General features: G+C 38.0%; 1 protein-coding gene across 3 annotated transcripts in view; it reads right to left on the bottom strand.

The window, feature by feature from the left end:
• Positions 1 to 6,598: 6,598 nt before the first annotated feature.
• The window catches only part of ZBTB44 (zinc finger and BTB domain containing 44), a 53,965-nt gene continuing 42,764 nt past the window's right edge, over positions 6,599 to 17,799 (bottom strand). For 2 of the 3 annotated variants that reach the window (XM_012729871.1, XM_012729872.1), the window contains exons 5-6: positions 16,743 to 17,043; positions 6,599 to 14,550 (exon numbers count right to left, since the gene is read on the bottom strand). In XM_012729871.1, coding sequence (XP_012585325.1) covers positions 14,268 to 14,550; positions 16,743 to 17,043 — 584 coding nt within the window. In that variant the 3' untranslated portion in view covers positions 6,599 to 14,267. The remainder of the gene's footprint in view (positions 14,551 to 16,742; positions 17,044 to 17,799) is intronic. The other variant, XM_004689090.2, reaches the window with a different exon arrangement.

The following is a 17,799-nucleotide window of genomic DNA, read 5'->3' as shown; positions in this document are numbered from 1 at the left end:
CCTGGAGCAGCAGGGGGCGCTCACATACTGCAGTTCACAAGCCCAGAAGCTGAAGCAGCCTTAGCTGTGTGTCCCGAGGAAGTTCCTGCAGCCAGCCTCTGTCCACCACTCGGTTCCTTCCAATTCACGAAGAGTCTTGGCGAAGCGCAGACTCCAGTCCCCATGTTCCGTGTGTGGAAACACCAGGTCAGGACACCACCCGGCCGGCGACTTTCCAGCAGCTGTGCAGGCCTTCAGCTTCCTGACCCCTCACCCCAGGCTGTGAAGGTTTGTAGGCAACAGCAGATGACCAGCTGTTTCTGGAACACCTCTCCACTGCACTGTGGGGAAGCTGGCGGGCACCTTTAACTCCCACAAGTATCTCTGGGGCTCCTAGGCTGGGCAAACTGGATCGCCCATCTGTGTACAAGTGGAGCAGGCCTCATTCATACAACCTTGTTATGTGTTAAGGGTGGGAGTCAGGAGTCAGGGTCCTTGGCACAGTCCTAGGCTGGGGCAGGTTGTGGGAGGCCAAGAACTCTGGGGCTGCGGTCACTGCCAGGGGGAACCAAGCAGCCTCCTTTTTTTTTTTTTTTTTTTTAAAGATTTATTTGTACATACAGAACTGGGGTACAGGCCAGAGGCTCAGGGGCGGCGAGAGCAGCCTCCTTTCTTAGGCCCCAAGGAGTGCCTCCGATCACCTTCAGAGCTGGGATTTCATCCTACTGAGCATATCCAGGAACATTTCACACTTCTAAAGCCCTTCTTTTCCGAGAAAAGAAACTTTAAGTAATATTAATCCCTTTAAGCTTTCTTCACTGATGTTATTTTCTAGCTTTTCACCCCTGTTCACATTAATTGCTAAGGAAGCTGGTGATGTTTGATGTCTTCATGAGCAGCTTGTAATTAGGTGTTTCATTACTGAGCATGAAGAAAGTATATAGTTTACCTTTTTTAACTTTACAGTGGCAGTCTGAGAAACAGACTGGTTATCATTTTCCCGTTTCCAGTCTGTGCATTCTTCTCACTTCTTCATTCAAAGCCTGCGTCTTACCATGTGCCAGACTTTGTGCTAGGTTTGCGGGTACAGTGGTGATCCCAAAATAACTTTAGGAGGAAAGGGAAGCTCAACAGACTGGACTCCAAGATCCCTAACTACAAAGTGTTCTCCCTGTGGCCAGGAGGGAAGAAAGCAGCTTAAACAGGTAGGGAGCAGAATTGTGCTATAGAAACTTTAGTTATGCCCAGCTACTAAAAGATGAGAGTATTTGGGTTTTGGAGAGGGAAGCATATTGGTGATCACATGTTCTGTCATCCTAGATTAACATGATCTTAGACTGGGTCTTAATTTTGTTCAGTCTTGACGTCATGATGTGTTTTTACTCTCCTTGGAGTGAGACTTTTTCTATTTTGTACTTGGCTTATTAGGGGAGTACATTATGGATAACTGCTGGGAGGAACGGAACAAGCACGTTGGGCTGGGAAGCGCATCTACTCTGAAAACAGCTGTGTTTCTACTTAAAGATGGGGAAAACCAGAGGCCCACATCCCAAGGTTAGGAACTCAGGTGCTTGGTGTTGAGCTCTTGGCCCAGACGAACCATCTGGTTCCCATGAAGACTGGGAGGGTGCTGGGCAAACTCAGCTGCTCCGTTTTCCCTTTGCTCTTGGCTCTGCTCACACCCATCCTACACCTCATGGTTGAAGGAAAACTGGAAAATCTATTGCTGCATTTAAGAGTTGGGCTCAGTCAAGGACTGTGTCAAAGGGTCAGGTGGGAAGAGAATCAGCAAGTTGGGAAAGACCTCCCACACCCAGTGCCTGCAACTGGGCAAATGAGAGGGAAGAATCTTTGGCTCTGGCCTGGTGGTAGGTGCTGAGCGCAGGACAGAAGTGTGAGAACAGGAATGGCAGGCTCAGGCCGACTCTGGTTTTCATGGGAATGAAAGGGTTTCTGGCCCCATGTGCTTCAGGGGTGAAGGCTTAGTGCTCTGTAGCCCCTTGCAGGTGGTCTGGTGGCAGCGGTGGGGGCGTGTGCCTGATGGTTACTAGTAGTGCTCTAATGTCGGGGGGTGCTTGGGCTAGAAATACACGCTCTGAGAACTTTCTAGTTGTCCCTAATCTTCACCAAGAGGTGAATATGGAATAGGTATGTGTATACAGACTTGTGTTTTGGGTACACGTAAAATGAGCAAGGCAAAGTTAAAACTAATTTTTCCCCAAAGCTACTCTTAGTCTTTCTCCTAGGACTTCCTGGAAAATGGTGCCACATCTAACAGATTTGAATTCTCAAGCTTGTCACACATTTGTATGTGAAAGGTCTTGGACACTGTGGGGGCCCAGCTCTGGGTAGAAATTACCCACAAGTCTATCTCAGCTACTACTGAATGGATCAGTGTTTAGTTTTTCCATGCATATGCACAGTTATGCACATTTAAATCTCCTCCTTACTGCATCCCTTTAAAAGGCACTTCCTCCTCAAAGGCATTTATAAATCTCTCCATCAGGAAGTTCTTAGGGAAGAGAGTATCTTTAAAAAGCCACGTTGAGGGCCCTCCCTGGTGGCGCAGCGGGTTAAAGCACAACATTGAGAATCTAAAGCCGCCTCCGCATGAGTTCGATTCCCCCCTGCCCCCGGAGGTGACCACATGGTGTGGCAGACCTCTCCTGGCCCACCCGCTGCTCCCCTCAGCAGTGTACTTCGTCAATCTGCCTGTTCTGTTCCCCTCTCTGTCTCTGGTGAAGCCTCTCACCGCCCCTGAGCCTCTGGCCTGTATGCACAAAAAAAAAAAAAAGCCACATTGAGCCAATAAGGCAAATGGAAGTGTGCCTACGGAATATGGCTGCTGCCTGGGCATTTCTGGGGTGTGAGAGGAAGCAGATGTGGAATACCCCACCTCCCAGCCCCCTCATTAGCACGGGATGTCCCCCAGCACCTGACACCTAGAGCATATGGCACCTTAAACTCAGAAGCCAAAAATTTGGATAGGGAGAATGAGTTCAGCTATGTTAAAAGACGAAGACCTGTTAAGTGCTGATGGTGCCTAATCTTTACACTGTTTCTAACGATGAACCTGAGAACAGAGAAGCCACCTACTTAAGCTTGTGGGGGGCAGGCTTCCTGAATCTGTCCAGGAAGACATACAGTAGGCCTGGAAACAAACTCCTCCATGCTGTTTCTGTTTCACTTTTTAAATCCCTCTGGCATTGCCTGTTCTGCTTTGGCTTTGGCTTCTTCCCAGAGGCCTAAGAACAAAGTCTGTCTGGGAGGGGCCCTGTTGCCCCTGCTGTTTAACAAGCAGGTGGGCACCCCTTGTCCTGGGGTGTCTGGCCCTCTGCCTGCAGCACCCTTTGGACCTCCACTTGCATGTCCTAGCCCCGAAGGTCCCTTGCCTGCTGGCTAACCCACACTTACCCTATGTTTTGCTGGTCACTCCCATTTTCTTGAGCCTTTTCCCCCAGTCAAGAACCTAACTCCATGAGGGCAAGATTCCTGTTGCTCTGTGTGATGCTATCTTTGCAATGCCTAGGACAGTGCCTGGTGTGGGAGACTGCTTACAGGAGAAAAATTAAAGGAACTATTGTCAGCAGACTTAGGATGTTAGAAATGTTTTTGGAATTTTCAACCTCACCAACATGGCTTAGAAGCTGAATTCTGCTGGAAAGGGCCACCCAATTTGTGTTTTTTGGTTTTGTTTTGCCATTTGCAAAGGAGAAAAAAACACTCTACAGCCTAACTCTGAGCTCAACTCCGGAACCAGGCTCAGAACTTTTAACTAATTCCTTCTGTTTTTCTCTAGACTATGATGTTTTATGAGATTTTTGATGCAGTCAAATTAGTTGTAGTGTCTGCCCTGGAAGCAGTTAAGTCCAACTGCTCAGAGGTGAGACCCAGCCCCTCCCACCAGCCTTGAACTTAACTTCCAACACTACTCCCATTACCTTCTTGTGCGCCCACCCCCACAAAGTGATCTCATTAAATCTTGATGCCTTCCCTCTAAATTCTTAATCTTTCTAGAGAGAATTCTGCCTGTTATTCCTCTGCACTTGTGATGGTGCAGTTTCCTGTATAATTCAGTATACATTCCAAGGCCTTCTCTGGTCCCAGCCTACTTTCCCTTCAGGGATCCTGTACCTGGCCAATTGAACATTCATTCCCTGGACATAGTCTTAGGCTGGGTGCTGCTTCCTGGAATTTCTCTATTTCTTCCTGTACAGATCCATAGGCCTCTTTTCAAGAGCCTCTTTTCGGATGCTTTCCTGACACTGGCCTCCCCCCCCCCCACCACCAGCAAGTTGTTTCTGTCCTTCAAATTTTCAAATTCCAGTTATTTCTATATTGCATCTATTTCTATAATTCTTTACTTCAGAAACCATAAGCTCCTTAAGGTCAAAGACTTCATTCAACCAACCTTGGCCCAGACACTTGGTGGGGTGGATACAGTTCCTGTCCCAATGGGACTTCGGATATCTAATGGCGTCCTGTCCATTGACTTATCAATTATGTTTGTAATAAAAGTGCAGGCTGTTATGCAAACATGATAGGTAGTATGGGAGGCGCTGGGACAGATTATGAAGTACCTAGGTGTGAGTCTGATGGGTGAGTAAACCAGATGAAGGCAGTTAAGTGCAGGCCCCAGTGTGTAGAGAACAATTTTGGGAAATTCTGGCCAGGCTGATTGGCAGTTGTTCTGAGGATTCATTTAAAGTTAATATTCATAATCCCTTGAAGTCAGACTTTCATTTAAAAATGAGTAAGATTCTGATACATAGGGTGATACGAATTGAATCAAATTATCAGATGACATGATGAAAATGATTCTAGGTATCTTCCTAAAGTTCCCCGATAACTACCTTTTAGCTTTCTGATAATTTGAACTTACGACCACATCTTGGAAACATTCACTTAACTCAAAATTTTTTAGTTCTATGTGCCAGGTACTACATGGGATACACAAATAGGTCTCTGCCATTAAGAATTCAGTCAGGTGAGGAAGACACACTAGTAATAGATGAGTTATAAAGTGGTCACTAAAAACTAGGTGCTATTCTAAGCAAGCACTAAATTATCACTCAACTCCCACAAATTTCCCACAAGGCAGACTTATGAGTCAGTAGAATAAAGCAGTCTTTTGGTGGAGCTGAACAAATCCTATGAGGAAGAGGAGGGAATCTTGCATCTCAAGTAGAGATGGGTGTGAGGTGGGAGTAGATGGGTGTGAGGTGGGAGTAGATGGGTGTGAGGTGGGAGTAAGGAGAGAAGGGGGTTCTTTATGTTAATTAGGTCAGAAACAATGGCTCAAATTAGCTAAGGGTGGGAAATATGATTAAAAAATGCCATCAACACGAGTGGACATTATTCAGTGGGGGCATTAACTAAGAACACAAAGTAAAAACTGACCAGTCTGCATCTTCAAAACAAGGTAATATGCAATTCTTTCACAGTCTAATAGATTCTCCTCTAAAAGAACTAGGTCCTGGGGGAAAAAAAAAGGCATAAAATGCCTCATCTAGACAATTTAGTTCACATTTGTCACCAGTATTATCCTCCCTCAAGGGTCTCATAAAATGCCAATGCCCCAGAGCAGCAAGGTGCTAGAACTGGCAGGGTGAAAGTTCCAGGTCTCTCTTCTAATTACGGTCTTTAGAGAGCACAGATGAAGATGACTAACTCGAGACCTTGAGGTTGCAGCCTGTTAATGGCCTGCAGATTTCAGAATGGACTGAATTAAATATTCTTTGATAAAGGGCAGGCAGGGGCCATGGATATGGACCAAACACTTCTTACTACTTTCCTTGCTTATTTTACTGGGTGTTTGATGATTAAATCACAAAAAGTGCCAACACTTTTATTTATCTTGTAGGTAAACTCATTTGTATTCAATAAAGAATTCTGTTCCTGGGCAAAAGTTATAACCAAAGTTGTTACACCTCAGTCTCTAATTAAAATGACAGAGTTTTGAATTTTTACTTCTTACTTTCTAAAGCAACTTGCCCAGCGGATAAAAAAAATCACCAGAGGCAATTCTCTTTATTAGGAGCATGTACTGTTAATACTAACTTTTCAAGATTGGTTTAAATGACCTCCAGTTAAAGGCAGTCAGAAATATTAGCTGTGGAAAAACTGGGCAATACAAGGATGTGGATTAGGTGCGAAAGTCCTGCAGAGTGACTGTAATGCCAACTCTGCTGACAGTGTATGTAGTGCCCTTTTTACTTATCTGTAAAATGGGTAGATGTTTCAAGTGTATCAAATGTAGAGAAACTCAAGTAAACAAGTTGAAGAAAACAAGCTAGCTTTCCCTTTGTGCCCAGCACAGTTTAAACTTCAGCTCTAAATTGGTTTGTTGATGAGGAATTTTGACATTGAATATGATCAATCTTTTCATCTCCTCTAGAAATTCCATCCCTCAATCCTCACTTCCATCTCACAGGTTCCCTCCTATCTATTCTTAGCAGATCTTGTTTAGCCCCACCAAACTGCTTCTCCTTACATGGTCTTGTAAATTTACCTCACAGGGTATAACTGTTGAGTTTACCCACATGAAAAATGAATCACAATAAACTTTCGGATTTGATGTTTATGAGCATTGTTCACCCACTTCAACTCTTGGTATGGTTGTAGATTTTATTTTGTTATTTTTCTCATTTTAGTACTTTGAACAAAGAATACCATTTAAGAGATTGCTCAAATGTTTACCAGCTGAGGACATATACATCTTTGGTTATTAAGCATCATTCTCTAAAAGGATATCTGCCCCTGACCCCCGGCACATATTCAAATGCAAAGGATATAACTATATTAAACTGCATTATCTACTCAATATATAATTGGTCGCTGGGACTACTAAAGAACCCAACAGTTTTCTGACCTTGAAAGATTTGGTATACTGTTGTTAAACACTCATACACTCAGGGAAAGTAAGAATGTTTTTTTAAAAAAATTATCCTTTCCCATTCTGAACTTAATTCTAAAGTGATTCTGGTAGGTTGAGTCAAGAAATATTTTTTTCTTTGCCCGATGAACTCATTCTGCAGACCTGTGGTGGCAATATCCACTTCAAGATGAACATGCATTGGAAAGCCCTTCCTTTAACTCCTTCAGATGCATTACTTATGCGATTAGCTGCTTTCCTCTGACAAATACCTAACTCTCCTCCCTGTTTGTAAGATATTGAAATGTCATCAACAGCTCTCTAATCAATAAAATGTAACTTCAGGAACATTCAGAGCAGCTTCTAAAGAGGCAACACATCTCAGGAAGTAGCTCTGCCCAAGAATCTGGTCACCTCAGTAGCTCTAGGATTTCATAACTTTCTCCAACTAGCTATTTTATATCCCTTTCAATCTTTTGAATGGTGTTTGCAGGATCTTTTCACCTTTAGCTCATTTCTTGCTTGTCCAGGAAAGTACTAATGTACTAATACTTTCTACTAAATGGAAGGGTATTTAAATTAATGCATTATTCTGATGACTTTACCTGCTTGACCTCAACCAAATTCTTCCAGCCAACAACAAATAACAGCAGGAAGTTTTTCTCAGTAAAGCATTAATGAGACATTTTAATGAGGAAAAACACCCCAATTTTAAGCTTTTATGTTTCTATTCAAAGACACTCAAAACTAAAGTTTTTCCCTGTCCATCCCTTCTAACTGCAACTTTATTTGTGACCATATAAGAAAGGCCAACTTGAAGATTTTTTTTTAAAAAAAAGTTTAAACTTTTTAAAAAATGATTAAACAACCAGGCTAGCAAAAGGTACTCAATACATACTTTCCTTATATCAAACAAGCTAATATTTCAGTACAATGTAACTATACAGAATATATACAATACACATGTTCACAAAGCAAACACTATAGGCTCAGAACAGATCTGAAAAAACATGATATTCACATTGATTACAATAACTCTAAAAATGATTGTAACGTTGAAACGGCACTTAGTTTACAAAAGTCACAAAAATATATATATATATGTAATCACCAAGAACTATGGTTCCTGTAAAATACTAATAGCCAGGTACTAGTATATAAAATGTGAAGTTCTGATATTGTATACAGTTTTAGGAAATGAAACAAAATCCAAAACCTGTTATTGTTGAAAGTCAAACATGCCAAGTAACGTAGCTATTGCCACTGTCACCAAGTAAAGCCATACTTGAATGAGATGACAACTGGATACAAAGCTGGTGGGCTAGGGTGGCATAGTTAAGAGTTGTATTGGTTCTAGGAGAGGGGTAGAAGACATAACAACACCCACCTACATAGTTTAGTTCACGCTTCCTCCCCAAAACTACCCTTCCCCAGGGGGGTTTACAAAATGCCAGTGCCCAAAAATAATCATACTGCTCTAACAAACAAGGTTAAAAAAGTTTTCCCCAACCTTTCTCAGTAGGGCTACAGGCAACATTAAAGCATGCATCAGCTAAACAAAGAGTCCATCACCCATTTGGAAGACTGTGGGGCAGTTTCCTCCTAGGTTGTACTAAGAAGTACTCCAGTTTTTAAATGGAGCCAGGTTTATTCACCTCTGTGAAATCCAAAAATGAGCACTGTAGCAGCAAATGAAAAATTATAGAAACAAAAACAATGTTATTTAAAAATGCATGTTACACCAACACAATTTCTCCCTTTACATCTGTCTCTTTCAACCAGACATTGGTTTCTTCTCTCACTGAGTTATGGTTTATTATCATCTCAATCTGACTTACTTATCATGTTGTTGTGGGAAAGACAAGTCCTAATTGGAGAGCTTAAATTTACTCTTAAAAATGGGAATATAGGAATTGTAAAGTAAAAAAAACAAACAAACAAACAAAAAAACTGTTCTAAAAGTATCTCTCACAAATATATATATTTAAATATTAAAATAGGCTACCTAGGATTTTTATAAAATGGCTTTTGAAAAGATAGTAGAGGCACAAAGAAGCCATCTACTATCCTCCGACTGGACATAAGGTGCCACAGGGTGCCCTACAAAGAGGCAGGCAATCTTATCTGATGCCGAGGGAGGCACCAGCAATGACAGAAAAATCAAGGACTTGGATTGAAACCAAATTTCACTCTGTAAGGGGCTCTTGCTTTTAAAAAAAACACCTTGAAATATAAGCATTAGAAGCCATCATTTATACAAGGAAGAAAATGAATAAAGTATGATCTTACTCCTTGCAAATACCTGATGGCCATTTATTTCAGGCACCTGAAAGATGAAAAAACAGTGCAACTTTCAATAATTTAATGGACTACTCTCAGTATGAGAGACTTTACATACATGTCAACTTAAATTGATAATTGAAATAAAACTCTTGAGAAGACATACATATAACCTGATCACAGAAAGGTTCTCCTTGGAAAATGTGTTGCTAGCAACTGCAGGAAGGGCTTCCCTTCCTTAAATGAACACAGCTTCCACCAACAGCTAGGGAAACGCATGTGTTAAGAGATGGCTGGCTCCTCTGAAAGCAGGGAAGATTCCGCCTTCCTCAACAGGTGATGTACTTTGGTAACCTGAACACTCATTTACAGAATGGTTTTTAACTTGTTTAACTGAATAGTGATATTTGAACATGGTTAGCCCAGCTTTTAGGAAAACAAAGACAATTCAATGAGGTCATGACATTTTAGCCCCTCAAGCCATCAAGCAGCAATTTTATCAATAAATCATCACAATTGAGCTCAGGGTTTTAAGCTTGATTAGCAACGCTAGTCAATTTAAAAGAGAAAGGCAATAATCAAAACTTGACTTCATAAACCAGGCACTTCAAACTGAAAAAAATTTTTTTTTTTTTACATTTTAAACACTTTTTTTGGAAAAGTACTTGTTTTTAATCAATGGTCTTTATAAACTTATCTATTCAGGAATCTTGGGGTTAGTTGGAGTTTGCCTGGATCCTATAGAGGGAGCTTACTTAACTAAAAGTAGCACGAACACTTTAAGGCAGTCTCATTTTTTGGATACTGCCAAAACAATATTCCAGTTACATCACCTGACATCTCTTCAGTGACTATTAAAAAACTGAGCTATTTTTTTTCTATCACAAAAATATTATCACTAAGATTTAGTGAAAATATCTACCAGTATTAGTTTAATATGAAGTAGGGGGGAAAATACAACTGTGATGTCACTAAGTCCTTATCCCATAATCTGATATAGGCAATTCCCTACTCAAAAACTCAAAATATTTTAAATCTGAATATGAAATCCAGAGTTTCTTAGTTGAACCTGGAAACTAGTTCAATATCCACATCAATGTTTAATCTTAACCATTATTGCTTTTGAGAAATGTCTTGCTGAGAATTTTACAAATAAAAATAACCTATGTCACCATATTCTGCCAAGCAAAAATGACACAAAGATAAAAAATGCATACAGGCAAATAGGCATAACTTAAATTTTAACCATTGTAGCCTAGAATGCTTTTAGTTGTAGGAATATCATTATAAATATCTTAGATATACTAGAATTCCCCCATTGTTTCACTGCTTCAGAAAAGTCTAGTTTCTATATTCTTCTCTCAGTAACTTTCAAAATCTAAATATATATTATAAATAAAGCATCTTATATGTCAATAACTTACAGTGAAAACCACACTTACTGCCTTTTACCAACTCTGGATCACTTCTGAATGCAAACCTTCTAGGCCCCCCCCCCCAATATTGATTAGAAAACTATTCTCTCACTTGGATGTGTATTTCTGAACTTACAACTTCACATTTTGCAGATGAAAGAAAATAGAATAAGTGGAGTATAAAACTTTCTGATTCTTCATCAGTTGCTCAAATCTAAATTCAGTTAAAATATTACAATTTTAGGGCTGTTCATTTGTCAAGTAATAAGAATAATTCACTCCATGTGGTCTCCTAGTGCAGAATTGCCATTACATTATATAGTAATGTATTTTCCAGGGACCACAAAGTCAACAGGATTAAAATATGATCTGAGAATTTTCAAAATAAGAGCCACTAAACTAGATGAATTGATTTCTATTTAGATTAAGTATGAAAGTCAAGAGATAAACTGAAAGAGTTAATACAGTTAACAAAGGCTTCAGGGAACCATTTATTCATCAGGAGAATCTGGCTCAGTAGTTACCAATGAATGATAAGCACATCACATGTGCTGACTAGTCTACTCCATTTATTAAAATGTTCTAACAAAATGGAAGTTTTTCTTTTTCTTATAAACCAAAGGGTGTATGTCACAACATGGAATGAATTAATGTCAAGCCAGAAAGGTTGCCAAGACTGCAAGAGGTTACTAAAATGCTTTAGTACTTTATCTCACTAAAACTGATACCTTTAAGAACTGGCTATTTATAGTTCAAACAAAAACTAAAAGGATTACTTGAAATTCAAATTAAGGTATTTGTGGGTGCTAACCTCGATCTGCATCCATTTATAGAAAACTTAAAATCTGAAGGAAAAAAAAGTCCATTCCATTATCACCCCTGTTTCTGAATTAGTACAATCACTGACATGCTAGATACTCCCACTGTGAGTTACATTCTTACAAATTCAAAGAATGAGTTAGGAGCTGTGATATCCAGTATCATAATGAACACCTTTGCTCATTTCTAAAGTATTATCACACCTATTTGGTAGCTTACAAGTTGAAAATAAATCCTTTTCTTATATAAAATACTTGGTTCTAAAAAGGCAACTTATCCTGCATCCTGAAATTTAAGCCCTTTAAATATCAACAGTTACCCTCTTGGGCCATAAGAAAGAGATCTATGCTTAAGTACTTTAAGATGAAAATTTCTTTTAAGTCGAATAATATTGGCAATTTCTAATGGGTGGAATAACGTAACTGGTTTTCATCTCTTTGCAATGTTTTCCATATAGAATATATGGAAAAATTATATATCCAGGCATCCCTCTTTTAGATGAACTTTAAATAAATCTAAGTAACACTATATACAATTACCTTTGCAGCTTAGTTTCCTAAAACAGATTCATAAGCTAAATGTCCTTAAACTGCGTAACAAGAAAAAAAAACTTCACTGAAAGGAAAAAAAGGGCAATCATTTTATGTTAAATACTAATTACCTGTAGTGATAGGATTTGAGGAGTCAACAACTAACCATGTAATAATAAGCATTTTCACATTTCTTAAACTTGGAAATCTGTACAATTTGTAATAATCAAAGAAAACCTAAAATTTCCATTTGGGAAAGAAATGCCTGTAGCTTAACCTTACATTCTAAGAATACAATACCTCAGAGCTGCCAAAATTGTGCAGGGCTCTCTTACTGTAGAGTTCTTAGAAAGGGGAGTGTGCTAAAACATTTTCAACCAACAAATTCCCAAATGATACTTAATTTCTGCTTTCCTTTCATATTTTAATTAAATAACTCTTATTACTGAGGGCAACAATTACTCCAGGTCATAATTTTTCTTATTGTCTATCTAAACCATATAAGGCTTTTAAAATTAGCTTTACATTAATGGTAGGCATAACAATTTTCAGAGAATATATGACATTAAAAATAAAGATTCTTGACCTTTTCAGTTGAGACACAACAGTACTGTTACCAGAGGTATCACAGTCTGTTACAGACAATAATTCAAACCTATTTGTAAAGAGGCATAAATGATGGAAACCCATCATAACCAGTATATGTTTGGGAGCAAAGGGGAAAAAAACTAGTTTCATCAGTGAGACAAGGAGCTGCAAACAGGTTGAAGATAACAACGTGGAAAGAGACTAAAGTTCTGTCTTTCTGTAACTTTCATAAGTTACATGGTGGGGAGAATATAGAGTTAGCCAAGTAAAAAAATTATTATAACTTAAAAATATAATTTATTGAAATTTAGCACCTAGATGAAGTTTTAATCTTGTTTTAAATAAGAAACTACATTGTTTCTTTTTTACCCTAATGTTAATCACAGTACTTTCATAATTACTAAATTTTGGGTATATACACAGAGTTACTCAAAAGTTCATTGTTCATGTACTCATGAATATTAAAGATCAAGATCAGTGATGCTCTAAGGGCACCAGATGAAATGTATACTCCAGTCTAGAATATCATAGAAATTTCAACTATAAGTCAGGATTTTTTTTTTAGCAGTAAGAGGCGATAAGATTTTTAGCATTTCTTAACAATTCTTTTTTTCCCCCTAAATTTATGAATCATAGATCATTTTATGGTCTTCTAATCTTTTACACTGTTGCTTACATTATGTAAAAATAAACCAACTGCTTTAATAAACCTAGCAATATCTAAAATTATTTTGGAAAATGGGCCATGTATAGGTTGTCATATGGAATTTTTTAAACGATCTTAATGTAGCTTTAACAGAGAATTCTTTATTTTGTCCAAAACAGCACAATAAAATCATCCCTAACAATCCATAAACCTATATATAAAATATAGACTATATCCAGTATTTTTCCTTTACAGGTAATACACCAAAGTATGCAATAGAAACTACTGTTGATGGGGCAAAAAGAAAACTAATTTAGGAATCACTTATAGAAATGACCTATAATTAGCCAGTCATTAACATTTAAAGACCAGGCAAACAATAATTTTAGTCAGAAAAGCAGCATTAAAAAACTCTCATGAAGTGGGAATTAACATACTTCATATTCCATGTCTGGCCATTTCATGCAGTTTGACTATTCTCAATCATGGTTCTTTGCCTTCTTTCATAGAAGAGAGATTATTTGGAGGAAGAGTACTATAAAGGTACAGGAAATGCTTATCTCAATACCAATTTTCACCACAAAAAAATCATAATAGAAATTAAAAAGCTTAAAAAAAAAAAGAGCACACTGAATTCCAGAAATATTTGTCCTAATAATTTTTTAAGAAAGCTTACCATAAATACGGTCCAAAACAATAGGCTTTATAAAATACTGTACAATGTCCTGTGTATAGAAGCAAATACCTACCCAAGTTATTTGTCAGATTCTGTTTAGTAATTTGTTTCTGGTATAACCTTTCAACTCAGGAAGGCCAATAATTATCTGATTTCTTCTTTGTCTAATGATCTATTGTTAGCATACTTTTAACAATGGAAGGAGAAACTGATAAATATATTAAGTCATCTGGTTCTCCTTAAATTTCATAATTTCTACTGTTTCAACATTATGTTATTGTGTACTTACAAAATCAATCTGTCAGTCATGAAAAATACAACTTCAGATGCAGGGTTTACAGAGTAAAAAGGGACATTCTTCCCAAACCCTTTTTTCTTTAAAAAAATTATAAATTAAACTTAATGTACAAGAACAAGCACAGGCACTTTCTAAAACCAAAAATGAAGCCCAACCATGAAATTACTCAATAGTTATAGAAGACAACTCTGATTTGGGGGGATCATCTCTGGTTGCCTCTGCACAAGCAGTGGTCTTTGGCTGCTCTGGCATTTCTTCCTCTTTTTCTGCCAGCCCACCAAGAGACCCCAAAGGAAAAGTGCTTTCACAATTTTGGGTTGAGGAGACCTGTGAAATTACAGGCATTTGAACAGAGGAGTTGCTTTCAAAACTGTGTTCTCCAAGATCATATTGAACAAGGGTTTCTTCTTGCTCCTGGTTTAAGTAGTCCGGTACTAGGAAATCACTAGATAAGAATAAAGGATGAAACAGAAAGTTAATTTTCAAACCAATAATAAGACACAACAAAACACCTGATTTGTAAAAAAAATATTGGGATTTGTCTTTCCCCAATTCTTGAAGATTTTAACTCGGGGATTTACAACTTCTACAATTTCCTAATGTAAACCATATAAACCATTAAAATCAGTTTCCCTACCAATAATAGGTAATATTAATTATCACCCTCAGTGTTATCTGGACAATGAAGTAGCCTTTCTCGTTCTATGTAGACATTTCTGTATACAAAACAAATATAATTAGCATGCTCATTTAAATAACTTACATATTTAACCTTCCTTGGGTTACACACTAAGATACATAAACTTAACTTTTTATTAATTCTTGGATATGTTAAACCTTTATACACAAATTACCTTATAATCTACTTTCTAGAGAAATGTAAAAGAATAATTTATGTGTATTCTGGTATTAACTTTTAAGTATAAAAACAGTAATTAATTTACCTTTGAATCAGATTTTAGGAATGAATGCTGGAAGACTGGTTATTTATCAATCCTCAGAACGTAATTTATTGATACTGAATGTCTTAAATACTCTACTTATGTAATAAATTTTATAATCAGTATTTATAGTTGATTGGTAAAATTAAAATCTGCTTACTGCGTTCGACAAGAGAAGTGTAGAAATGGAAGATACAAACAATAGGAGTGCTTACATAGGACATTTATCCTAGTCTGAAACAATGTTTGAAATATGCATGAACTGGGTTTAGTGATTTGACAGAGATGCTCAGAGTTAGGGATGCTTAAACAAAACGAATGTCTAGTTTGAAGAGAAAAACAAAATCTATGCAGGAGTAATTTTGGATTTATTTAAAAGTAAGATTTAAAAAATAAAAATGGTTTAAATTCAAAAGTTTACAAAGGCTTCATTTTACGAAAGAAACTAAGGGTTCCAACGTAGGTATTACTCCGATAAAGTATTAAAAGACAACAGGGGCCTCCCTGGTGAAGCAAGGAGTTATGTCTGCACTATGAAGCTACAGGCAGCTACTATAGCACAAGTTCAAGCCGTGGCCAGGGAGCTGACTCACATGGCAGCAGGCCTCTCCTGTCTCTCCTGTTGCTCCCCTCAGCAGTATAAGTTTCAATAGATCTGCTTGTTCTGCTCCTCATACTGTCTCTGATGAATTCTCTCACTCCCCACCTCCGGCCTATACCCCAGCTCTTATATACATAAATAAGTAAATCTTTTTAAAAAGAAAAGAGAATTTTTTTTTTTTTAAGATTTATTTGTTCATACAGACTGGGGTACAGGCTAGAGGCTTAGGGGCGGTGAGAGGCTTCACCAGAGACAGAGTGGGGAACAGAACAGGCAGATCGACGAAGTACACTGCTGAGGGGAGCAGTGGGCGGGTCAGGAGAGGTCTGCCGCGCCATGTGGTCACCTCCGGGGCAGGCGGGAATTGAACTCATGCGGAAGCGGCTTTAGATTCTCAATGCAGTGCTTTAACCCGCTGTGCCACCAGGGAGGGCCCAGAAAAGAGAATTTTATATCTCAAAGAAACCTTAAAAAATCACCTGGAAAGCTAACATTTATCTTTCTTTAAGTTTCGTCATCTGTAAAGTGATAAAATCAGTTATCGTAATCATCAGTGGCAAAGCTAGAACTAGAACCTGATCTTCCTGGATAAATCAGAAAAAAACTATCAAAATTAAAATGAGATTAAAAACATGGAGCTCTAAAATAAAGGAAAAGGAATCCTTCATTTGATCTAAATAATTATACCCATTACAGCACATGCTAAAAAGAATTTTATTAACTTCCACAGAGTGATGTAATCCAGTATCATTAAATATCACCTGACATGGTAAATTTTCCAATGAGGTCTAGTTAAGATCCATTATGGAATTCTTTAACCCTGAATTATTAAAGCAATACGAAGAGGGCAAGTAGTCTACTTCTGTAGGAAAAGATTCTAAAACGAGCTATAAAAATATTTATAATTCTATATACTTAGAAGATTCCACAAAATTTTATCAGATCAGGAGATCAGAGTATGACAGTGGGAATTTATAAGGAATGTGACTGATTAGCTGGCAACCTGATAAAAAAAACACAGCAGGCTGCCCTAAAAGCAGGAGAAGAGAGTTTAGAAAGAAGTTTTCCTGGGTGGGTTTTCGTTGTGCACCTCACCTGCTCTGGAAGTAGTTTGCTAGCTCTGACGCTTCATGGTTCAGACTCCTCAGGTGCACGATTAAATTCCCAGAGTTGGTGAACATGGCGCCACATGTTTTGCACTCGTAAATCCGAGGCTTGCGGATAATGTGCCGGGAAACCCTCATGTGGTGTTTATATTCCCCGAAGGAAGTGAAAGTGGCACTACATATCTGGCACCGGAAACAGCGTTTACCTTCATGCTTTAGGCGATGCATCTTTAGCGAGTATGCCCTGGTGAACTTTTTCCCACAGCGGTCACACTGAAATGGTTTAATTCCTATGAAATAAAACAAAGTAAACTGGTAAGTCATAAATCTCTCGAGTTTTTCACTGTAATTTTGCTCCAACAGAAAATCTGAAAAGCAAAAGCTGCCAGCAAAAATTTCAGAAGACAAAAGCTGCCAGCAAAAATGTCAGAAAGGTAAAAGTAACTACTGCTTAGAAACGGAGTTAGGTAGGACAGGAAAGACAACAGTAAAGAGTAAACTAGGCAGCTTACACTTGAGTTGATTTTTGAATACTCTTGTTTTATACATTTCAAAAGATAATTTAACCACTACTTAAAACAAGCTAATCTCTATTTTAAAAAAGATGAAATCATTTTTCCTACCTCAGAAAAAAGAGAAGGAAAAAAGGAAAACTTTAGCATCTCTGAATATAATTATAATGAAAGAACTATTACTTGAATTGGGTTTTTGAGTATATAACGTAATAGTGATAGAAAATATGCAGAAATCAATATGACTTAATAATCCTCTCCAATGCATTCTTGGCAAAAAGAATTAAAAACCTTTGAAATACAACCTGTTGGTTTAACAAAGTCAAAGGGAATTGGTTTTAGGTCTGGGATCATAAGCCCTATGTACAGAAAAGTGAGGTAATACTGCTGAAAAATAGTAGCAAACATTCCTTTTCATTAGAGGTTAGTACTTTACCCACCAGTGTTTTGTTCTCTTTATGTAATCACTGAACTGAAGTTTCAAATGTATTATATATATATCATCTGTCCAAAATCTCTTTTATACTTTAAAAA

Source organism: Condylura cristata, unplaced genomic scaffold (genome assembly GCF_000260355.1).
Source record: "Condylura cristata isolate star-nosed mole 26May11 unplaced genomic scaffold, ConCri1.0 scaffold00025, whole genome shotgun sequence".
In the NCBI taxonomy this organism is placed as follows: domain Eukaryota; kingdom Metazoa; phylum Chordata; class Mammalia; order Eulipotyphla; family Talpidae; genus Condylura; species Condylura cristata.
The sequence above is the reverse complement of the archived record's forward strand: the minus strand, read 5'-3'. Positions and strand labels throughout refer to the sequence as shown.